A 25,993-nucleotide genomic window follows, 5' to 3' on the forward strand; every position below is an offset into this window, starting at 1 on the left:
AGTTTCACAGTATGTTTACTGTTAAAATACTATTACAACGTACAACAAAAAGCGTAAACTCAGTAGCAAAACACCAATTACAGTCACTATTTCCATCTTTAATTGGATGAGCAGCTCTTTCAAGTACCATTCCCCAAAGTGGGTGCAGAATTTCTAGGCTGCTGAGCTACAGGTCTCAGTCCCCTCTAACCCTTGCTCCAAAAACCTCTGAACAGGACCTGAAAACAAATTTTTCACCCTTTGCTTACTCATTCAACCTCAAGAGGCTGAGCAAAGCATCACACAGCAGCAGAAACACTGATGAACCAAAGCTTTGCCTAATCACCCCAAATTTTACTGGAGGTCATCTCACAAGTAAAACCCCAATAATCCCCCTCACCCAGGCATGCTGGGTCTGGCACCTCAACTGTAGCACAAGAATGACCTCTAAGAGATAAAAAAAGAGATTAATAAATCTGCTATTGTGACAGCCACCACACTGGGCACTGGATCCATACCCTCATTTCTGCACTTTTTCCATAAGAATTGCAATTTGCCATGCCACAGAAATATATGAAAGGGCAACCTTTCACACTGGAATCATCCTAGGTCTTGAACAACTAAAGCCACGGATGACTTGCTCTGCATCTGACATTTTCAACACATATAAAGTTGCCACTGGGAGTCAAAAGCAAACAAGCCAGACATCCTTTAAAGCACACAGAACTTCTCAGACACATAATTCATATGCCAGAGTGACATCTTGGAGGGATCAGACTTTCCTTTTTCTACAAGGGAATGGATATTCAGGTAATACCGAATGTGTCAAATTTCAGCCCCAGTGATGGTGGCCACTGAGAACAAAAATGAAAAAGGAGGCATAAGACAATAGAATAATTATCTTGGTACATGAGTACATAACTCAGGCATAAATATAATTACTTTCAAAGAGCGTTTTGCCTAATTGCTGTAATTGTTATTTCAATTTTTTTTGCTCAGTGAAAACTAAAGATGAATTAATATATTATTTATATCCAGAATTCCCCTGTGGATTAAGGTCACTGCTCCTCCTGGTATTCAACTCACCCTTTGCATTCAACTAATTTAAAAGGAACAAAATCAGAAAGCCCTCAGTCTATTCCCATTTAACTTCACAAGGGGCAGGTCTGGAGACAGGTTTTTTTATTTTTTTAGACTTCATTTTTCATAATTAGAATTCCGGTAGTACTAAGCAGATTGAATTCATTTCAGTTTCCTGCAAGCAGCTATTTAATACAAACTGATGTGAAATGAAATGTCATTGCTTACAAGAAATGTATCAACAGCATGAAAATGCTTTGAACTAATCTTCATGAAATACAGCAATTTGCTCATTAAAGTGATAGAAATGAGGCAGGGACAGAGTCCAGTCTCCTCAGGAGCAGCTGTTGGAGCTGAGGCTTGCAGAAGGGGTCAGGGAAGGAAAGGGACTATGAGGGTGGTGGTCCCCTAGTGCAAAGCCATGGTAGGAGCTTAACTGCAGTTCCATGTGGCTCATGATGTGTTTTTGCACTCTGGAAAAGGTGAGCTTCACTACTGGCATCAAAAGCAATTATTTTATCATGGGAAAATGAGAGTCACTAAAGGCAAAATCTTCTTGTCTGAAATACGCTTTGTAAGTAAAAATGACAAAATCTGCATTAATAAAATAAAAATTTTAAAAAGGTCACTAACATAAAAAAAATAAAATCTGCCCTCTACTTATGCCAGATTTCCTTGTGATGCATTGCACCTCAGTTTATAATTATGAGAGAATAATGCAATCCTATGCTTCTCCTTATACATCCCAAATTGGTAGCCTGTTTTGCCATCCTCAGAAGTAACTTTGAAACTGCCAGGCACCAGCATTAAAAGCCTCCCTGAAAATGTGCACTTGTGTCTGAAAACACACAAAGAAAAGATCAAAATGAAAATTAAAAGCAGATGCACTTTATGTACTGAAAGGTTTTTCCACTTTGATAAGTGGATTATAATGAAGTGTGGCACCATGTTTCATACAATTTATTAATCCAGTCCCACTTATTTACACTCTGAAACAGCATAATGATTTCAATGCTGGAGAACAGCCAAAACTCACATGCAGAAATAATTAAAAACTTATGTGGAAGGATTGGTGGTAGCTGGTTTTTGAGGGGCTTTCAAAGAGACAGACGGACTTTTAGTTAACCAGAAGACCTAAGTTGAAGTAGATAAGACAAAATATAGAAGTGAACTGATTTTTGAAAGGGAGTAGAGACCAACAAAAAGATAATCAGAGCCTAACTTGCTCTCTATTACAGCCCCTGCAAGCCTGGAGAAGCTGGTACAGGCAGAAGACCTCTCTATATTAGTGCTGATGCAATCAGAGAAACTCCATTTACCCAAGTTCAGATGTCTACAATGAGTAAAAGGGGAAATCAGGCCATCAGTGTAAGAAATCCACTGTTCCTTTGAAGAAAAACAGAGTGTTGGTTGCCAGCTCCCTCCTGGGCACAGCAGACTCCTCCTGCCTCCAGGAGCATCCTTACCCCTCACAGTTCCAAGGTAATGGTCTCTGAAGATGCTGAGCAACCCAGCAGGTCAGGAATGACCTTAAAGTGGAAACACCACTGGGAGATGCACTCATGCAGAAAATGCATTTTATTTATTCACTGATGCACAATGCCCAGTTCATTTTATCCACTACATTTCTTATCCACTAACCCCTCTCTCCCTCTACTCCTCACCTGAAAAGGCTTTTTATACAGTGAGCAGGAAATCTAAAATCCAGTTCATTGTTATAATCTGGCAAGATGTACATGATGAAAAGATCCTATACCAATTCTATCATTAAGCATTCTATCATTAAGTATTTCTACAGCAAATTCGTACTGAGGATAAATGACTGCCAAATTCAGAGTTTATCACACTGTGAAGATATCCTGTGAAGTATCAGAGGGACATCATTGAAGTAGGAAGAAAACAGGAGGAGTAACCAGCACAAACATGGACAGAAAAATAATACAAAAGGGTGTAGTGAAATTGGAAGCAAAAATAAGAAACAAGCAGCAAAACTGCAGTTGGAAAAAATGCTACTGCACGTACGAAGGGAGAAATCCAAAATAAAGAGTTAACAAGGCACAGTACCAAAGCAAAATTTGGAAAGCATCACCGTTGAAAGAGACCTAGGAATATGAGGATAATCTGGATGTAAGAAGCAATGTGTCAGAGGAAAATCAAGTGCCACTGAGACCCCTGGCTTGTTCTGTAGAAGCATTACACAGTAGGGCAGGCTGGCACAGCAGTGCTCTCTTTGTGCATTTCTTTTGCAGCCACACCTGGAATATTGTATGCAGTTCAGGCACTTCATTACTGGAAGATATAAACAAACTGGAGGAAGTCCAGAGAAGTGGAACGGAAATGATTAGAAGCCAGAGGGACTGATTTACCAAGAAAATTTAAAGCAGCCCTTTACCCGCCTGTAACTTCTCTGATAATTAGAGATGGGAAATGATAACAGCCTAGTTCAAGTCTCCAGTCAAGTGTCTTTAGCCCTTTTGCCTTAGGCACCTAAGCATGTGCTTAGTCTTAAGAATACTGAGTAGCCAAAGATTTTTGACCTGATGAAGAGAATAAGATCAAGGAAAGGAAAAAAATTTAGGCTACATGCTATCAAAATCGTCCCAGGAATTAATTATGACTAAACGAGCTACCATAAAAGATGGAAATTGCATTGCTTGAAATTTCACATTTTACTGCTGATAATGAAAAGGGTTATTCGCATCTCAAGTTTACCGTCCGTAAAACAACAGGCCTGTTCAAGAAAAGCAGTTTTACCCCTACAAGTCTTTGTCACAAACGTATATAGCACCAAGTGATCCCATCCAGGTAAAGAGACACAACTAAGCAAACATTTTTACCCCAGACTGTGTAAGCCAGGTGGAACGGCTCTGCAAAATGACAAATTATATCCCAGCAGGAAAGTAACTGGATTAGCTTAGCTTCTCACACACTGACATTGCTGTGAAGTGATTTTTAGGAAGGCAGCATTTTATATAACTGTTGAGCTGTCAGCAGGGCTCTGCTGAAAGACACTTTAAAAGTCATGTAGAGACTGCCAGAGCCTGATCCAGGGAACGGGTGATTATCACTCACACAGGTTTTGCATGTGATCTGGGAAAAAAACCCTCAAAGCTACCAAGCACCAAAAAAACTAGCCAAAAAACCAGCAAAGCCCAGCTGCAGGCAGCCTGCAAACAAGCCTGCTGGGATGCAGCTTGCTATTTAATCTCCAAGCAACATTCCAGGCCAACAGCCATATTTGGGCAGACAGGATTCCCAAGCCCCTGTACCAGCAGGCAAGGCCGCTTAGAAATGTTAATGTAAAGGTAACCCTGTGCCCCCACACCTCCACCTGAAACCCCTTCACCTGGCTTGGGCTTAAAACCACTTCTTGATGCTCCAAATAAGCAAAGTTAATACTTGTGCTCTGAAAAAATACCCTGGACAGATCCTTAGTCCATAAACGAGAGACAAAATAGAAGTCTGCAGTGTTTACTGGAAAGTCAGCATTTGTTACAAAAACTGTGCTGGCTATGCATACCTGAATAGCATTCTAGCTGAGGCTTTTGTTTATGCAAGCAATACAAGCTTTAAGCTACAACTTTTGAAATATTTTTATTAATGCAACATTTTTCTGCAAACTACATTTAGACTCATGGAATGAAATAAGAACAGCATGAAGTCAACAGGTCTCAGCTTCAGTGCATTGGTGTCTTGGTTTTACCTTATGATTTTTTTTTTTTTAATGGACGTTCTGCAGTACAGTTTTAAAGGATTGGCAGAAGGTAAAATGACTGTGTGGTTGATCACTGCTTTGACTACTTACAAAGTCATACTTATAAGCCTGAGAGTCCTACTCCAGGGACTTCTTCCCCTCCTTTCTCTGTATAGTATATGTCAAAATGAATCTGCAAATTGGTTGAAATCTGTCAAAAACCAAATTATCATCAGTGAATATGGTAGGTCTACATATGGTTATGGTTGCCTGACACTTCTCATTTTAAGACCTCATTTTCTATTGCTTATAACTTTACCACACATTAGCAGTTAGGGCTGAAATTTTCCATACTGTGCGTCAGCCTGAGGCTGAATATTATTTTGCAAGAGTAGGAATGTATCAGCTAGAAGCATGGAGCTTAGTGCAAAGTAAGTTTGTGAATAAGGGTAGGGAGGAACATGTTGGTTTTCTCCCGTGTTACATTTTTCACAGACATATTTGAGAAGCTCAAGAGCCTTCACACTTTGAGACAGACCCTTTGAAGCATCACTGCTCTGATACCACAGATGTGCCTTTTGCCATCTCATACATTATCACTTAAAATTATAACGGATCACAGTATAAAATACTGAAAAGTTGAAGTTTGTACGTGATGTGATTTGCAAAGGTTTTGGTGGAGGTTGGCTGCCAACCTCCAAAGCTCCCTTCTGCAAAGAGCACGGACCAGGGCAGAGGGTCTGAGCTGAGCTTGTGCTCCAGCCATCTTCCATGTGCCAGGCAATGCTTTGGCACAGGGACTACGTGCAGAAAATCCCCATCACACTCTCAAGATGCAGCAAGGGAACAGCTTGGAGGAAAGAGCAATGAGGCACAGGTTGCAAAAGCAAAGGCATGCAAAGAGTAAGGCAAAAAATAAATGTCTATTCATGCACTGAGCCTGACCTGTCACTCTCATAACTTGATTTTTCTGTCTGTTTAGCATTTTTAAAAGAGACTGCTTTCCAAGGAGGCAGAAATGCAGTTGGTTGTGGTACAGGCCCCCATATGAGGCCACTGAACAGGTACTCATGGCTCCCAGTTCTGCCTACAAGCTTTCATTGTCCCTGGAATTTGACTTACTGAGTCTTATCTTGGGGGTGAGCCCAAAACAGCCCGATGCCACCCTCTGCTGCTCTCTGTAAGCACAGGGAAAATAACTAGTGGCAGCCATAAAAACCTGTGGATGCAAAAATGTCTCCAAAAACCTGTCCCCTGTAACCTGTTTGGCCCCAGGTTAATGCTAACAGACACCTAGGTGGCCTCACAGTGCTCTGTTGTGCTGCTGTAACAGAGGAGTGCTGCCCCAAGGCATGGATGTCCCACACACATCCCATTTCACATCTCCCCCTCTGGCAAAAAACCTTAGGAAATGATGACAACCCTTGGCTTGTAATTTACATTCTCTGCTTTTCTAAAACTTTGTAGGAAGAGGAAAAATGGGGCTTCAAGATCCTAACTACTGAGCAGAGGAGCATATCTCACACCCTACAGCCCTGCAGTACTGGCTGGGAGGCAGAGCAAGCACACCCCATAGCTGAAGGGAGAAAGACAAACGAGGGCTGTCACTCCCAGGACATATTCCCTGCTCAAATACCTCCTGCACAAGTACTGGGCAACTTCTGCACACATTGCCGTGGGTACCACTGGCCAGCAAGACCACTCACCCCAGCAGCTGGCCTGATATGCCATGTATGTGATGCCTGCACAAACCATAACCAGCAGCAAAACTACGGACTGGAGAAAAAGAGAACTCAAAATATCCTTCAGCGTGAATTTGTGCCCCGGCATCCATCAGTACCTGCAAGTAAGGGTTACTCTGGCACTTGCTGTATCTGCACGCAGAAATTAAACTACAGTGCTTGGAAGGGACACGGATTACTGAGCCATCATCACAACTTTTGGCCTGGGGAGTTCCAGTGCCGCATGCACACGTTGCACTGCGGCTGCAAGAACACCCTCCCGAAGCAGGCTCTGCCAAAGAGAACAGTGTTTTCCCGCAAATATGATTACACTGACTTTAATCAGGTAACTGGCTCAGTGGTTTTGATTGTTTCAATTGGGTAAGCACGTGACAGGGATTGATGTGTAATTAAGATGAATTTTAAAGATAAGTGTTCATGCTGAAGTGGTGGAGCAGACACATTTGTCGCTGCCCGAGGACGAAAGAGTAGGAGTACGAGTGGGAAGAGCTCCTCTCTCCGCTCAGCCAGTGATTGCTGACCTCTGTTTTTCATTATTCCTAGGAAGTGGTCAGTTAACCCTCATCATGAAGCAATAAACCGTGACAGAGAGCGCTGATTAATGTGCTGCTCCCCAACAGGGTCAGGCACGAGGAGAAACCCACGGCGGGCTTCTGGCAGTTTTAAATGGCCATTAGTTATAGTTGTGCAAAATGGAATTAACCCAGTTAATCGAGCACTGAGCAGCCACGCTTCTGCTGAGGTCAAGGGTTCCCAGGAAACAAAAGGTACACTATGTTTACATACAGGGAAAAAACACCTAAAAAACTCCCTTAAAAAAAACCCAAACCCTGACAGGCTGATTAATAAAAAGTAATACTTACAATAAATTTGACTGAATAGTGAATAAACGTAATACCTGCACTGTACATATTAACGGAGGGAAAGTCCCAGAGTAAAGGATAAAAGAAAAGCAACAGATTGCCTTCAGCAGCCTACTAAAACATGCTCCAGCATAGCTGCTGCACTGCAGCAGGTGGCCCTGTTCAGACCCCTGTCCCCAAAATCCCTTCTGACTGCCCTCCCCTCTAGACAGGTTTGCTATTCTGCTCCTTCACAGGCTCAGCCACATGGCTCCTGCGTCCCTCAGGCCTGGGCTGTTACACATATTCCTCACATCCCCAAATTTGCTGTTTGTAAACTCTTTTTCCCGTGAGACTCAGAGAGTTGAGGAAGCACAGAGAGCAAATGGTAAAAGCCCAGCAGAAGGACACAAGCTAAACATGCACACGCCATCTCAGTCTGTGACAAATAATGATGGGCCTCAGCATCAGGGCTTTTTTCTGAACAAGTATCTTCCTCTCACTTTAAATTTAATCTTCCTTCATTAGTACTGGCAAGTGCCACTGTAAGGCGTGACCTCCATGTCTGGAACAGGAGAAATGTTTTTGCTGTGGCCTGCTCTGTGCCCCTTGCTAGATGCCAGAGGCCCTTCTCCCCTCTCTTCCTAAACCTTCGTTTCTGATTCCAGCTGAAATCTTACATTTGTCCCACAGCTGGATGGAAATAATTTAATTCTAAGGATTTCCCTCATTTTTTCAGTTGACGCCTTCGTTCAAAGCGAAGCCTCCAAGAAAATCCCAGGCATACTGATTTTAGGATCAAGGATTGCATAATCTCCATACTGCACTTGTATATGGATTTTGGATTAGCCCCACTTGCAGTATCTGGCAATACCTCAGATCCACCTTTCCCTGTGGAATCTGAGTGGGCACCTTGGGCTGTAGAAGCACTCACAGCATTTCCCACCTTATTCCTTGTGAGAAATAGGTGTTCCCCTATCGTGAGCTTGTTATTGAAGGCTTCAAGGACACAAAGAATGGTGACAGTAACAAGGACTTTCTCACTTTCTTTGTGGAATGGGAATAGAAAATACAGAGAGTATGAGAATGGCAGTAGGAAGGGCTGAAATGAATTTCAGAAAGATGATACTGTCCTTCAGTTTTCTATTTCTGGAACATTTTCTAACTCAATGGAAAAAGGGATGCTCAAGTAAGCAAATTTACCCAAATGCTGTTCAAAACTCCTCTGCTGCTCAATCCTCTTTTGTCTCATTATAGAGCTTTTAGCATGTACTAATACATATGTTTTGCTTGTGCTTTTATGTCCTTCATTTTTTCATAAGCTTTCCATGAAGGATCTTTTATTATTAAACAGTCAGAGAAAGAGCTCATCCTTGACATATTTCCTCTTCCTACATTGAACTTAATAATTTACAAAGAATAATTGCTAGGTATTCTTTCTAAATTTCTCACATGGAAGTGGATTCCTTCATGAAATAAAAGGGAAGCAAGAAAAGGTGAAGCTCTGTGTAAACCACTGTGTCCAAGTGCTTGCACTATTTTCCAGCACCATAATTTATTTTATAAAGCTGTATGCAATGTTGTTGTATTAAAATATAATGTATTTGACAGATTGCCTGCTGCCCTAAATTCAGCACACAGTTACTTGCATGATGACAGTGCAGAAACTGGAATATGAAATACTATTCGTAGTTCTCAGGGCTCTGTAAACCACTTGAACATCTAGAATTCAACTGCCTGGGTGTTTACACCTTGCATATGAAGCCATTAACAACCACCCTCACCCAAAAGAAATGAGTGTACAACCTGATAATTTCAGGAATATGGTGCTATGGTAGGAATACTCTTTTCCTGTTATCACTGAAAAGACTGCAAGTAAAAGGCACCATTTTAAAAGTAGGTTAGTGTCTTTTCATTCTCCTTTTTTAATTTTATGAATAGTTTAGTATGCCAGTGCACACAACCTAAGAAGTACTTATTATTATTTTTTCCCCAATAGTCCATCATTATCATTCTGTTGTATCAGAGAAAATTAGCACCTATCGCTTACATAATTTGAAGCAGTATTGTTAAGAGTGGAATTTGCATGCATGATATGGTGTATAGGCTAACACAAGTCCATTTGCTAAGTCCACGTGGTAAAATGGATGAATAAATAATTGAATGCTTAGCTCCAAATATATAATTATTCTTAGAAAAAAAATTAGAGCACGAGTCTGTGAAATACATTTAATAATACCCATCTACAGCTAAACAGCCAAGACAAAAAATGTCCTTTCAGACATGGAATGATATAGTTAGATTCCTAAAATGCTTATAAGAAACTTGCATAAATGCCCAAGTTTTGAAAGTACGGAACTATTGCACTTCTTCCCTACAGGCATGAGCTTTAAATTAAAAAAAGCTGTTCCACCCTAATCAAGAAGAGACTTATCAGAGAACTTCTGCAGAGCATGCAAAAGGTTTGTAAACCTTCAAACCACAGTTTGGATTGTTCCCGTTCAAAACCCTTCCAGCTTGGTTTACCAGCCCTGCTCCCACACACAGCGTCCTTCAGTCCTCCCTGGGAAAGCAACGTTACCTTTTTAAACACCACCCCTCACCCTGCTCTTGAATCAGCCTGGCTGCTGTGATGGTGTGGGAATTGCTTGCCATGTGTCCCCTTCCACCACACAGGATCACATCTGGTTTCTTTTTACTACATGATGGAGCACGTTTTGCAACAGTGAGTTCCAAACATCAGGTCCCATCCTCCTCTGTCCTGGAGAGCACAAAGTGGTAGGGTACAAATGAGGGAAATATGCTCTAGTTCTTCTGCCTGGTAGCCCAAAATGAATGCAAATACACCATGAATGGCAAATAAGTAGGGAAAATTTCACTATTCTGGGTACGGTTTTCAGCAAGAATCAAGAAGAATTAAAGGCAAATGAAATGAGATGTAAAAATCTGACAAATGCCTTAATGCTGAATTACACCTTTTAGGGAAAAGGTGCAAAATGTTAAATCACAAGAATAAAAAAATATTCAAAATATTTACCAGAATATTCTGTAACATGTAAATGGCAATGCCTTTTGTTGGCATCTTGCAAAAACAGTCCAAAAGTTTTAAAGAAGTACAATTTTCTCCAAAACCACCATTACGCTCTTTTTCTGTAATACGGACATCACATTGTGTTTTAAAATGTATCTGTCTTTCTATTGCAGAAACTATTCCCATTTTGTAATTTTTCTCACCCTGTGACTTGTCAACCTACGTTCTGAATCTCTAGAATAAATTTCTAAACCATAACCTTTCCACATTTATTTTCTGAGGCATTTATGTAGCCCTTTTGAGTTTCTTCAGACATTCTTTTCCAGGCAGGAGGCACTGAGTAGTTTCATTAAACAGAAAAACCTACTGCCTAAAGCAGTAATTCCATTACAGCTTTTTGCCCTTATTACTGGTCCTCTGGCATTACCACTGAAGAAAATCTGTAGATGGACTTTTTATAAAGTTATGATTTAATAAATCAGGGAAAAAAAAAATCTGTTAGGAAGATTAGAAGGATGCAGGTATCACTTCAGTCTTTAAGAAGAGCAAGAATACTCTTTCTTTTTTTAATGGAGAGGATGGTCAAACAGGTTGCCCTGAGGAGTACCCACTAATGGAAGTATCATCATGTACTAGAGAAGATACATTACAGCCTTCCCAAATTCATTCCAGTCAAATGGTTTAGGCATCTATTGAGCTCCAAGCAAGCACCACCATTATTCATGTTTCCTGCACATGATTGCAACCTTGGTCTGGCTGCTGCTGCTCAGCAGGTAAGACATCTTAGACTCCCTAACTCCTCAAAACCTGAATTCTGATCTAACTCTCTATATCTCTCACTACATTATGTCTTACTTCTGCACCCTTGGCCCTGCCTTGCCAGACCTCTAGCTTATCCTGGGGACAATGTGGATGGTGATTTAGGATGAATCAGGACTGAAGTCAAAAGGACTCTTGTCCTTGAAGTCCACGTTCACATGCTACAAAGGATTACAGAGATTTAAAGAAGAAGAGAAAGGAAAAAGAGAGAAAGTCAATGCATGAGGTAGGTGCCCTGAAGAACTGGCATCTCCTTTGCCATGGGCTTGCTTTATAATAATAAGCAAGAAAAAATACTAATTATCCTCCCTGTTTCCTGAATATCCAACTTGTGATCCAGACTCTGATTTGCATTGGTTTAAGTGACCATAGCTGTAAGTAAAATCAATGAAAACTGCACTCTGGACATACTAAGAGCTATAAAATACCAAGTACTTGGACCTTGAGGTCCAATATATAATAAATCATGAATCACAAATCAGCGGGTATGTCTGAGTTTAACCTGTGCCTTATCTCCTCAACTGTAAAACAGGGGTAATAACCACTCATCTCATAGATTAAACAATGCTTGTGAAGCACTTAGATATTAGTGAAAGCACCACAAAAAAGCTTTGTAAGAAATGAGTAATTATGTATTCTGAGCAAGAGATGAATAGTAATCAGCAGTGAAGGCACAGGACCATACATGGGCCAATGAAAAGAATATAAGATATTGAATAGCTGCTCATTAATTGAACACCATCCAATCTCTTCAGTGAACGAGGCAGAAGTGTAATGGAAAAAACTGTATGGGACTGTGTTATTAAGGCTGAATTAGGAATCATTACATGCAGTGCAGATGTACAAAGACACAGGCCACTAATGCTCATTACTTTCATATTTAGTGATGACTTTGGAAACTTGATTTTTCTCCCCTACCCAATATATTTTAAAAATAGCAAACCTACAACCAACCATCTCAAATCCCCTGAAACACACCACTGCACCTAATACAAGAAACCACCAAGGAGCAGTAACTCCAAACTGCTTGTTTCTATTTGCTCTTAGCATAGACAAGGTACATACAGAAGCCAAACATCATCATCATCATCATCATCACTCTTGAAATAGGTGGGAATGGAACTCATGTTCCCTATTTTAGGCCCCTGGATTTGGCAAATCAACAGTGAGAAATGGCACAAAATAATTTTCTAGGTTAAAAATAGGTAATATATTTTTGGTCTAACAAAATTTTGTCCCCTTAAACAACAAGACCTGTGGGCTTCAATGCTGACATGGGCCATTATTGTTTCTAAAAAACCTGACAAAACTTCCTCTGTCAAAGTCTAGACTTCAAATCTAACAGAGACACTCCCAAATTTCAACAACCTAAAACTGTGCTCCAAAAAAAGGATTAAATCCTGGCTTCATTTAAGGCAATGGGAGATTTGCCATTACCTTTCCCACTCTATTTATATCTGAGATGCTAGCAGATGCCTTGTTCCCTCTGTCTACAACAGACAGATCTGTATGTACATTTTCTCTTTCTTTTTTATTCTTTTTTTTTTTTTTTTGTCTGAAGACAGTTTTCCCATCTCCTTATTTAAAATGGGATTAGGAGACACAAAAAGATGCTTTGTTTCTAGCCTTATATATTTATTTTTCAGTTTTATCTATTAAGAATTTCTTTCAGCCACAACACTGCAAAATTTCTTATCTCTAACACTGGAGTGCTGAAGGCCCCTTGCATGATTATCCCCTTTTGGCTTTTAACTGCTTATCCTGAGACTTGAAGAGCCTTTTCAGGTTTGAAAAATTTTCAGGAACTTAAGGGTTGTAGAAGGGAAGTGCTATTTGGTCCTAAAAGTGAAAATTATAACACTGCCTCTAGAGGCTGCCAAGGCAGGCAGATAACAGCATTTTATAAAGTAATATGTCTTAAGAAGCACTACCATAGCTGTATGGAGCTAAAGCATCTGATTAAGGATGTTTTATGATATTTTATATGTTTTATGCTGTTAGAGACAGATCTGATGCGGGCATACCAATAAGGCCTTAGCTGGGTATCCCTCCTTTCAAAAGGGCTTCACCCTCTGAGCTATTTTTTGAACTGAAAACGAGAAAAGTCATTGCAGGAGACAAACATTAATTGGCTAACACAAATATAAAGCAATTCTGGCTTATGCAAGATCTAAACACTTTACATCCATTTCTAAAAACTGAAGTTCTGTACCCCTGTGAAGATCTAGTCATTCACCATCATTACAAATGGAATATTCTAAAAACGTATTAGCTAGTCCACCCTCTCTATTACTCACACTTCCTCCATTTTCAGAGTCAGTTGAAGCCTCCAGCCTCACCAGGATACAGCATTAACCAAAAAAGACCTCTCTGGTTTATCCTTCATTATCACAGAGAACTACATTATATCATTGGCTACTTCTCTGAAGAGCAATTTCAAAGTAGGCACTTAAATCTGTCTTACTCTTTTCAAGAAAGTGCCCCCACAAAAGTCCCTCTTTTTTGGTGGTTTACAGCGTTCTCAAAATAGCAAACTAACTAATGGGATTTTTACCCATTTACTCTTATTTCAGTACAGTTCTTAGTTCAAAATAAATCTCCTCCCTCTCAGTTGTCTATTCCTCAACTGAAATATTTATAGACAGCAATCATGTCCCAACTCAAGATTCTTTTTGGGTAAGCTAAAAAAAGCTAAAAGCATTCAGTCACCTGACGTAAGATAAATTTTTATTTCCCAGATAATTTCTAAAGCTCTCCTCGTGTTTACCTCACTCTGAATCAAGCCGTCTTTAACATGCTGGTGACCAGAAGTATACTCAACAATCCACATAAGTATTCCCAGCATCACTTGTACTAAAACAGTGTGAACACTTCCCTGATGGCTTGAAGTACGTGGTGCATCTCAATTTTACACATCCATTTTGTGCAACTACACTACCCAAATGGCTCAACCAACTTGGAACTACTACCTAGAAGATGAATTTCCCAGGAAGCACCCTATCTTTCCTATAGGAAAAGAGATCCATTCATTTTTAAGGAAAAGGCAGTTGACATATTCAAGAAAACACTAAACTAATGGCCACTGGAACGTTTGTTAGTCAAATATTTGTGGCTACTTTAAATCAGCATGCACTGACTGGGTCACTCCTCTCTAGGAAGACTCTGACCTGCTGGGATGCTACCCTGTGATGTGTTAAGAAAGAAAAAACAAAAACAAATTACTGCAACTGAGCTCCCTGTCACATAATATGAATGCCAAAATTCTCCTGCTCTTAACAGGATGTAGAAGGTAAGCACATAAAAGTGTGTATGGTGCTTGAATTTGTGGCAATGGAAGGCTTGTGCCCAAGATAAACCAACCTTACCACTGCACCCATGTTCCATTTACTGGGTATCTGTGCTTGTGCAGGCTGGCTATTACCTACTGAGCATATTATTTTACAGATGAAGCAGGCTAGAAATTAATATTCATAAAACAAAGAACAAAAGACAAATGACAGAGTGCAGGAGAAGAATAGTTACACGCAGCCCTGTGCGTGCATTTTTCAAGGCTAGACAGCTGCCCATATTTAAATTCTCATACTCATTTATCCCTCTCCACAGCAACACCAGCTCACACAGTAAATAAGTTACCCTCAAAAAAACTGCAAATGTTGGGAAGTCTTGGGGGAGGGAAGAAATTATTAATGCTTTTGGAAAGAAATGAATGCAGATTTTCAGCTTCCTTGATATAAAATATTTTTTGTATAATTTTCACAGTTATTAACCAACTTATGCTCTTTGTGGCACTGCAGCTGCTAAACCCACTCATTCTGTGCTTGTTTTCAAAGCAAGGCACTCGGTCACCTTGGTGGTTCCCAAATCTCTCCCCTCCTCTCTGAAATGCTACCACATTATGCTTGGTTCCCTGGTGTTCCACTTCACATTCACCTGAATGCATCCAGCGTTTCTTACTGAACACTGGGCAGTGTTTTCCACGCAGGCCACGTATTCCAAAGAGCCACAAGGAAAGATTTTCCTCATGTTTCACGTCTCCCAGCTTTAAAATATTCAGTTGCAATATATGTTAGATCCTTTAGTCTTTCCTTTTTTTCTTATGTCTCAACTCTTGCTGCTTGGGTTTCTTTTTTTCCCCTCCGTTTTGGGGTCCCATTGCAAAATTTTAGCATCTTCCTCCTACCAGTGTCCTCAAGTCTGAGCCCTTAGTAGCTAAAGCCACCCTGGTGAAGGAATGAAGACTTCATTTCACAGAGCAATACTGCCCGCCAGAGCTAAATGCAGGAAAAGTCCTTTTCATATATCTATGAAAGCATGGAAGGCTGGTGGCAGCTTCAAACCTACAATGACTTAATTATTTAAATTTTATTTTACACCTATTAACCATAGCATATCAAGTAAGAGTAGCAGCTGCTACATGAATTTGACCAGCTCACTTGCCCTCAGCAGATCACCCATCTGCTTGCCCTTCACCTAATATTTCTGTTTGATAGGTTGTAAAACAGATTCTTGCAACAGGTCAGGAACAGAGTCAACTTCAAATCCCACATAAAAATTTCTATGAAAACATATGGACATCTATACTGAGTGATGTCAAATTTAGAGAGGCCACAGACCTTAGGAAAATGGATAAAAGGAAAATTGCAGCCTGTTATGAAAAAACACTGACTCCATTACAGTGAATGAACAGAAGAGTGGAGAGTGAAGAACTGTATGTATAATTAATTATAGTAATACAGACCTACAAAATTCATGGCTGCACACGCTGCAAAATGGTGTGCAAAATGCCTGTTATGTGTCAATTTCAGTTTCATACTGCATAAAAATTATTGCTTTTTTAAAAGATCAATACAGTGAACTCCCCTGTTACCCACAGCATTTATGCTAATTAGGCAAATTATTCAAGAGTTATGTATGTTAGCATTTCTCATATACCTTGGTAAGTTTTCCACTTCAACTGAAATGAAAACAAAAGCAAAAAACAAGGGAGGCACACAGAGAGAGGCTTTAGTTTATCTTCCACTAGGGCCTATAAAGCCTTGGGAAGTTCTCTCACATACTGTTCATAGGAAAATCACCTGTTTCTGAAAAAACAGGTAGGATTTCTTTGTTCCTATGCTGCTCACTTAAGGGCACAGCAGGTTTGAACACCCAGGAGGCATCAGATCAGACTGAAAAGTTTCCTCCAGCCAAATTATCCCTCCATTCTAAACTGGCAAAAGTTCAGGCAAGAAAAAAAAACCCACAACCCTAGAAACTTGTTATTATGCCTGTGTTTTTACTTCAGAGCTGAAGAGAAATCTATTTTTTTAACTTAAAATTGAAAAACTAGCTTTACAGTTAACCTTCTGGAACAGAAATCAAGAGCAGAATCTGATCTTTACTGAATAATACCATCTTTGAAAAAAAAGGACAAGCTTCCCTATAACTGATCCAATATAATTTTTTAATGCTCCCATTTTAAGTAGCCAAAAATCTCCAAGAAAATATGCAAAATAACTTAAAGAAAATGGTCATTTTTGCTGTAGTCTTTAGCACCATATAGAGATGAAAAAATGCCTTTCTTCTTACTTCCAAGCCAACGGAAGAATAAAAGATTAGCAACTTATGAAACAATATAAATTTTGATTTAGGAGAGATTACCTCATACTTGTCTGGAACTTGAACAAATGAAGACTGAAAATGCAAAGGATAGGCAAGAACAGCCACGATTTCTGACTTCAAGCCTGTTAGTCTCCTTAGAGAAAGAGAAGACAAGCTTGGCCAGGTGCTTTAGGTTCCCTCACAGTGCAGCATATTTTCATCATATGACTCTATTTTGATCACAAATTCAAGTTCAAATTACTTTAGGATGGGCCATATCTGTAACTGAGGAAAAAAAACCCCCATAGAATAAAATTAACCTATGTAAAAATATATTCTAAATGTATATACCTTAACTTTTGCAGTGACACCATTTACCAACACTTTTACAGTCTAAAGATATATAATGTTTGCAAGGCAGATCAAATTTATGTTAATGACAAAATCATGTTTCTTCATACCAGTCTCCTGTTCATCAAGTCAGTCATCAAAAGGTCTGTGCCTACTTGATACTAAAACTAGCACTTGGATAATTTACAGCCTTGGATTTAATGCCATCTGAAATGACTTTCAAAATTTTACCAAAAAACCCATTTTAATACTTTTTTTTGGTCTACAGCTCTCCTTCTCCTAAATCCATTAGACATTTCCTGAAAGTTCCAAGATACAATTAACTGGGAATATAATTACCAGATTTATAATTTGAAATGTAAACTTTAGTATCTTTGTTCTTCTTAGTTTCTTGGGTTTAAATTCCAATAGTTCTTATTTTCTGTTATAATATCTCTGGTTTTGTAGGATTTCAGAGGAGCCTGAAGGAATTAGCAGTCAATGGCTATTCATGGTGTGCTGACAATGTTAGCAATTCCAGCTGAGATACAAAAAGCTGGGTAATGTGCAGAGTTCTCTCTCTCAAAATCCCTCTTTTCTCTGTTTCCAGGTTTTTTGACCCAATTTGTCTCCCCACTTCAGAGACTGAGAGAGGGGCTGAGTTGCAGGAGACCTTTAAAAGTCCTTGCATAGAGAAGGGACATCATCAACTGAGGACTGTTTAGTGGATCATGAAAGAAATGTGTGTGTCCCTGTGCTACAAATATTTAATTGTTTCAGTTATTTCAAAAAGGAAACTTCAGGAAAGGGTGTTTTATTGGTCCCATTCCCAACTGAAAAATTTATGATGGCTCTACAAGAAACCTCTTGTTACAAAACTACCTACAAAAACTTTCATTTATGTGGATTGTGCCAGGATATTTGAAGCCAATATGTGTGTTATGTTTTTGCTATGCCCTTTTGGGGCCAACACTCTACAATACATAAAAAAAAGTGCAAGCCAAGACAAAATTTCAGTGTCTGCCTAGCAACAATGCTACTGGTAGCATCAAGAGTTCAGTCATGTACATACCAAGAAGTCTAGACAGTGTTCACATACCACTGGTAGGTACACGTATCTTACTATAATGACTCTTAAAAATGTATTTTAAACTAATTTAAAACACATCAATTTTTTAGGGATGACAGGGTAGCTTTCTCTTTAATTTTTAAATTTTTTTTGCTTAACTTGCAAACTTTCAGTAATTACTGATCTGTTTTAATTACATTTAAAAACTGTCTTTCTATGCCTGATCAGAGAGTAATCCTTTCCTAATAATTCTGGCTTCTGAGGCTTGAAAACACAGTTTTGCTGCTCTGTTAAATCCTAAAGGGATTCCTTAGTAATCCATCATGTTGTGTTGGAATGGTCAGCAAAAGAGATGTAAACGTGGACAAATAGTACCTTGAAATTACAGTGATTCAAGACTGGGAAGGAAGCTTTCCTGGGAGGCAGGAAAGGAGGAAGAAAGACAAGAGAAGGTGCTCACTTCACACAGCATGCGCAGGTATATGGAAAGCTTCACCATCATCACTGCCCAACCAAAAAATATCTTCTCATGATTCAGGGGTCAGCTCAGACATGGAGGCCTGAAGAGCCATCCACAATGTGGCGCGGAAGTACATGGAGGAAATCACTCAGCCAAAAAAACAAAGGTTTTCCAGTTCATATGCTATATCAAACAACTAAATTCTCAAGAAGAAGTTGGGGAATGAGGACACCAAGGTCAGCTACTGCACAACTGTAAGAGATGATGTTTTCATCAAGGAGAAACCTTTTCCATGTCCTTACAACTTTGGGAAGTTAATTTCAATTAGATTGACACTTTTGATGATAGATAGATTGACAGACTTACATGAAGTCTTGACTCCAGTGACGCACAAGCCCTCCAGGTCTATTTAACAGAGAGCTAAATCCTTATTGCCATCAGAAGTATATTTAATGATCACAGAAGAAATTAATCACACCTCACACTACCTCACTCATCTCAGTGCACAAGCTGGACACCATATTAAGACCTATTTTTTTTCCTTCTAGGGTTTTTTTCATGAAGATAAATCAGTAAGTAGCTATCTCCTACTTCATCTGTGGTTGTAAGAACATTTACTCATCAACAAAGACTTCCAAAAATCTATATGGTATTTATGCCCTTTGCATGCCATGAACTCTTATTATCAGGTATTAAAAACCTTTTATCCACTTGAAGAAGTTGCTTACAAAGTCTGTAAAAGTCTCTCCACATTTTTTGTTCATATTAACAACACAGAATTTCACCAACAGCAGAAAACACATAGGAAAATTTCTATGTGTGTATATATATTTATTTTAAAAAACCCAAAAGGATAGATTTGTCTTTTGTGTTGATATTTTTTGGTTTGTGTTTTCTTACCTTCTACTGCTCTCTTGAAGAAAACTTTACAGCTGCCACACGTAACCACCCCATAATGACATCCAGATGCCTCATCTCCACACACCAAACACACTTTGGAAGGTCTTGAAGATCCAGATGATACACTTCTCAATGAAGAGCTGGAGTGAAAACAATCAAACAAAACAAAATAGCTATGAATATTTCAAATCACACCAGCCATAATGCAAAGTTCAATTAAGAATTTATAACAGGTATATTGCTCAAGGCACCTAACAATTACGAAACCGCAACACTTTCTGGCAGTGCCTAGCTGACTACATGAATTGCTTTAATTAGTGAGTGCAATATTTTTATTGTCTGTTTTAAAACACCCATAATATATCAATGTTAATGTGAGAAGTTACCACAAGGGCAGTGGAATTTATTGGTAGCAGATGATTAAAACTGAAAATGAAAAACAAACAAACTAACAAACCATTCTGGCAGCAACCTGGTAGCTATAAATTTTCTTTCTGTTTCTTTATTTGTTTGAAGCCTTCACAGCTAAGGAGTACCTGTAAGGAAAGCTCTAAGGCCATTTGATGAAGTAGTGCAGCAAGGTGGTATGTAATCCCCTGCCTGTGCTCCTGCTTACCACTGCAGTAGTCCATGAGCTTCCTTCTGATAGTCCTGCAATTTAGCAGCTTACTTCCCATGTAGTTTTGAAGCCTTTGTACATTCTGCAAGTGCAGAAGATCCTCCCATATGACTGTAGGTGCCAGAAAAGCAGCATTGGAGGTTCACACCATCCTGAAGTTTCATAGAGTGATGCCTTAGAAGCCTTCTTCAATTGTCTACCTCTGTCTTAAACTACAGGGCACCTTTAGGAAACACTTTCCGCTGGCAACTCTCAAGGACAACACTTGTCAAAAACAAGTCACATTTCCTGATCATATGAGTTTCCTCCCTCCCTTCTTCCCCAAGGAACTGGAAATGCCACCCTAATGCAGTGGACATGCTTGGAGAAACATGCCAGACCCTGAAGAAGATGAAAGCTTTGGACCTCTACCATGTCACCATGGGGCTGGAGAGAGCATCCTTCCACACAGCCTCTCTTGTCCAGGTAAATGTGACCTCTTGTATTTCTTACATGTTAATTCTCTGAACGCTGCCAACAACTACAAAAACAACCCTGAAAGACTTCCCACCAGTAGGGAAATTATCAGGTAGTTCAAACTGCAGGTCACAGGCTATTTGTTCATCAGCTACTGGGAAACTAAGTCCACAGGTAGTCTCAATTCAAATATAACATAATGAGCATGCTTAAGAAATCTCAAGTATGAAGCCTTTTCCCTTTCTCCAAATTTCTAACTTCCTTTAAAGAGGTATGCAGAGGTCAAGTGATTTATCCAAGGGGCACAGCTCCAATGTCACTCCAAATGAGGGACCGAAGCCCCCCTGGCCTACAGCTTTACTGCAACATCAAATCTGAATGTCTGCTTAAATGACAGCATTCAGATGTTAATCAAAATGCTCCAAATAGTATCCATTCCTGCTTGTCTGCTCACTAGTCTGTTCGATTTACTAGTTTTAGTCCTCGTGCTATTTATACTCTCATTACATAACATCACACTACTTGATAATTGCTAGGTGATGGCATTAGCTCATCTGTTAAGAGAGAAAGCCTCACCAAATCCACGTTAAAATAAGCTCTGCGTGCTCCAGTCACAGTCATACCTGCACACGCTGCATTAATTTACCCTCAGGAAAAGTAACTTTTCCAGGATTTGCCAAGGCTGTGCTGGTATTCAGCTCTGATCTGTTAAGGCAAAGAAAAGGACTTTCTCCCTCCAGCACGTTCCACACTGCATAAAAAAAATTAGGCCTCCCATTCAACAAAACTCTTCAAAAGGTGTCTCCTTTCTAGAGAAAATGTCAATAACCTGGAAAACTCACCTTGAAAATTCTCCTTCTTTCATTGCAAACACCAGTATTTTTTTCCTGATGGGAAAATACTGATGTTTGCAATGAAGGGAAGGAGAAGGGAAATATTTCAGTTTTGACATAAGACTAAAATGTCTCAGGGGATTTTCAATTTTGATGCTGCGTGTTCCCATTTCTTCATAAGACTGGCAAAAACTTTCCTAGTCTTTCTACCCTGAAAGAGGTCAGTGTATTTTTTAATATCTAAAAAAGAGGTAATTTTATTAGAGAGCTTTTCCTGCAGAGAAATGGAGGTTTCCAGGGTATCACAGCAGTGTGCATGACTTTTATTTTTATATATACGCACGCACATGCTTCTCTATATATACATACTGCATATATATATATGTAATTATGTATTATTTTTAGTTGAAAATAAATTGTCATGTACAATTTGCAGAAGGTGGGAGAGTCTTTTTTTAGGTACAAGCTACCCTATAAAAATTGCACTTTCACAAAATTATTAGGTTAAAAAAAAGTCAGGAAAGACAAATTAAGACACCAGTTGATCCATGACTATTATTAAATGCCTACCTAAGATGCAATCTATAGCATATTTTATACAGTGCTCCTCTCCACTGAAGACTTAAATACAACTGGAAGGTACAGCCTGAATACAAAATACGTATTCAGCTACTCAACCACAGCATCACAGGCAGAAGCTTAACATTCAGGAATTAAATCAAATTAACTCATTCTTTTATTCAGTTTAAAAGTGGAATTTGTTAAAACACAGATGAGGCATTTTCATTCTTAACAGGAGTATCAAACATGGAACTGTTCTCAAATACTTTACTGCAAAGAAACATTGATATTTGCTCTTGGTATTTCAATCTTCTCCAACTTGTGCCAGCTCTGGCTATGACTGCCTTCAATGAACAATGTTTGGCTTTTTTAAAAAATCTTTTATTTTCTCTTTCATCCATGCTATACCAGAGTATTTGTCAACTCAAAATGCCTCACACAAAGGTAAAGTGGTGCAAATAAAAAGGCTGATCCCAAAAATATGCTCAAATCGCAAGCTAAACCTCAGGATAACTCATTCTCTCCATGGAAGCTTTTCTTTCCAAAGAAGGCACACACAGATGGCTGTACCTTTTCCTCCAAAGTCCTTCTTTTCATGCTCTCATCCCTTTCTTTAGTGACCATTATCTGACTGATGAGGAACCTACTCCTTGGCCTTTATTTCAAGGCCAGACATCCAGTGTGGATGACATAAAAAGACACTTCATTTATTCATCATTTTCATTAAACCAATGCTTTTTATTAATCATTATAGCCCTTATATTCTATAATATGTAGAGGCAGAAAAATTACACTAAACCTCTTACACTGAAATTACTTCTCATGCATGCTCCAAGTTAAATATTTCCCTTTGCCTTAATTTTCCACATCAACATGCTGTAAATTTTTGCCCAGTAAACATGCCTAATGTAAACTGGCATGTGGGAGAAGTTACAGGCAGGTAACACTTCATAAGCAAAATGTCAGTGTTAAATTTAGTTGATTATAGCAGAGATATCTACATTAATTGAATTTTTGCCCTTTTTTTTTGGAGCTCAGCTTAATTTTTTGCTCCAGGTGAGAAGTTTAGTTACAATACTCCACGTTACTTAAGTCATTCTCTCTTCTGTAATATCCAAGAGTTGATCCATGTAAGAATGAATACCATAAAAAGTATTAGAAATTTTACAACTGACTCCCTGGAAAGAAGGAAGCCTAGTGCCAAATATCTATTTGAAGGACATATCTATGCTAAATGCTAAATCTAATGGCATATTGGGCCACAGCAGGTTTCATACTTAAAGTTCAGACTGAGTGAAAACACTGTATTTACCCAAAACTAAATCAGAGCCTATACCCTATTGCTCTGAAATTTAACATGGTTTTTTTTACAAACTTTTGCACAACAGACCAGTGTTGAGCCAGGACATTCCTTGGGGATGGCAAGCTAGTTTAAATATAAATTCCCAACTGAAAACACCCAAAATGTGAAATAGTGCCATAGAGCTGGCTACTCATTCCCCTCTTCAGAAGCCAGTGGCTCCCATAGGTTGATTAGGCATTGCTGATTTCATGCTTCTCTCATTTCTAATACAACATTTAGAATAGGCAAACACACTCCCACACCCTTCTCATAAAACTCCACAGGATGCAAAGAGAGATCTACCAGAACAAGCATATTTTATCCCACTGCTGTTACAGCCAAGGGCAGCACAGGGGGCTTAACAGTGCCAAATGTATCTCCTAAATGATTCGTAAAACGGTTGCTTCGATGGTTCCAGTAACATTTGTCACGTTGCAGGGTATGTGATTAAGAATAAGCCTGATTTATTATCCCTAACAGAGCAAATGCTGGCAGTTAAATGCTGACCTTGACTAGCCATTGCCATCAAGCTCATTTGTGCCTCTCAGAGTTGGCTTTAGTGATAGTTATACGGAGAATTAATTAGAAATAACAGATTTTGTAAAGAAGAGTCAATAAACCCACAGATAATCCAGCATTTAAAAAGCTGATTATATAGGTTATTATGCTTTTCAAACCAGATGTCATACAGGAGCACAGTTTGAACAAATGATGCCTCTCTGATGATAAAATGAAACACTCCAAAGAAGCATAAGCCACAATATGTATTTCAAAGTCATTTGTTCCAAGCACTTTTATTATTATGAGATCTAGATGAGTCCTTTTTAATTCCACATCATTGACTTTTCTTTTTAATACTGAAATTTTCTGGCAGTAAAACAAACAGAAGGAATTCAGGTACATCTCAATAAATAACGGCATGCAAAAACAAAGGTAAAAAGAATTTTTACCACAAGAAGAAAAAAAAGTAACTCTTAAGAGGAAGGAATAATCAGGATATTGAAGATGCAAAGGCTGCCAGCACTTTACTTCTACCCTCTCACCTTACTTCTGAAGGGGTATAACCTCCCTGGAGTTATCTTTGCTGGGAACTAGCACCTAAAAACATGATAGTCAACTCTGCACTTTGAAATACTGCAACTAACCTACCTGTGGTTGCCCAAAACAAGAGCTGGGTATTCCACTTCTTTCAGCAGCTCTCCCAGTACCTTCTTTTCTCCAACTCATTGTTCCCTCCGTTTTCATCATAGGAGACAGCATAGAAACCATTTTCTTTTCACACTGCCTCCATTACTTTTGTACATGCCCACATAGTAACAATAATTTCACTGCCCAAGATAACTCTTATTACTCCTTTAGAAAGTGACATACTGGTCGAAACCTGTCCAGTAGATTATCTATTAAACCAATTTACTCCACAATGATGGTAGTCACGACCTCCCGCAGTGCCATGTATCTTCTCCCAGATTCTGCTCCATGCTGCCTGCTTTAATTGTCAATACTGATCTTTGACCAGCATCAGTTTCTGTTGTTTAACCTGAATTTTTAAAGAGCTTCACTGGAGGAAGGAACCCTGGCTCTCTCCTATAACTACTTGAATAAAGCAGATTAGCAGGCTGGAAAATGGTATTTCTTAAATGTCAGAGTACATAAACCAATCTTCCTGTCAGCAGACCAAGAAAGCAGAGAGAAGTGAAAAGGTGCAGAGATGAAATGATCAGAATTTTGGAGGAGAAGGCAGTCATGTGGGACTGCCTCAGGAACGCTGAGCTAAGGAAGACCTGCTGGAACCCAACCACCCGTGACCCTCAGCAGCAGCACTCCCAGAGCAGGTAGAGCAACATTTACCCTCTTTGAGGGCTTATTTGAAAGAAATTTAAAAAACAAAAACAATCAAACAAGAAATCTCAACAAAAAGAATTCAGTAGTTGTGATATTACATTTAAATTAGTGGCCAGTCTCAATTAGTTATTTAGTTTTTGGGTTTTTTTAAGCACAGAGCTTTTGTATTCCAAGACAGAAACCCTTAAACTCTTTGAACTTCAAACACTAGAACCTTCTGTAATCTTAATAAATGCTTAACATGTAGGAATCAGACAGGAAGTGCATTTAGTTAACAAAAAGCAAGCTGAGAACCTGTATGGTGTTTTTCCTCGGCAGCTCCAGCTTTCACTTGAAGTTACTTTATTTGGCAATGCCTAAGGGTCACACATCACACTTTCATACCTGGATCTTAATTATGATAACAGCAAACTCTGACATGCACTAATAGAAAAGGCTCCAACCTTTTTTTCAAGCTCCACCAAATCTAAAAAGATGCACTTAGGATTTAAAAAAAGCATTTAGGTTCCAATGTTTATTCAGCAAATAGAATCTGATGCGTTCTGTGCCGCAGTCAAAGTGAACAGGTTCCTGTATGTAGCTTAACCTTAAGGCATATGTTGATTTTACAAAATGAAGCAAGTGTGTTATGCTCCTTCAGTTCCCATTTACCTTACTGGATGCTGACAGGACTCAGCATTTTCCTCTATCCAGCTGTAAACCTTGACTTTTCCTTGACCTTCTCTACTGAAATATTTTGGTAGCAACCACAGTCAGCAATCCAAATTTTACCCCCAAATAATCAGCTGACTACAGAAAAATATAAACTTAAGCA

At 39.1% G+C, this 25,993-nt stretch overlaps 1 protein-coding gene across 5 annotated transcripts in view; it reads right to left on the reverse strand.

Annotated features, from left to right (window-relative positions):
- NR3C2 (nuclear receptor subfamily 3 group C member 2) overlaps nucleotides 1-25,993 on the reverse strand; it is a 187,851-nt gene that overhangs the window by 59,733 nt on the left and 102,125 nt on the right. For all 5 annotated transcript variants that reach the window (XM_077783015.1, XM_021536593.3, XM_021536592.3 and 2 more), the window contains one exon: nucleotides 19,527-19,666. In XM_077783015.1, coding sequence (XP_077639141.1) covers nucleotides 19,527-19,666 — 140 coding nt within the window. The remainder of the gene's footprint in view (nucleotides 1-19,526; nucleotides 19,667-25,993) is intronic.

This window comes from Lonchura striata, chromosome 4 (assembly GCF_046129695.1).
Source record: "Lonchura striata isolate bLonStr1 chromosome 4, bLonStr1.mat, whole genome shotgun sequence".
Taxonomy (NCBI): domain Eukaryota; kingdom Metazoa; phylum Chordata; class Aves; order Passeriformes; family Estrildidae; genus Lonchura; species Lonchura striata.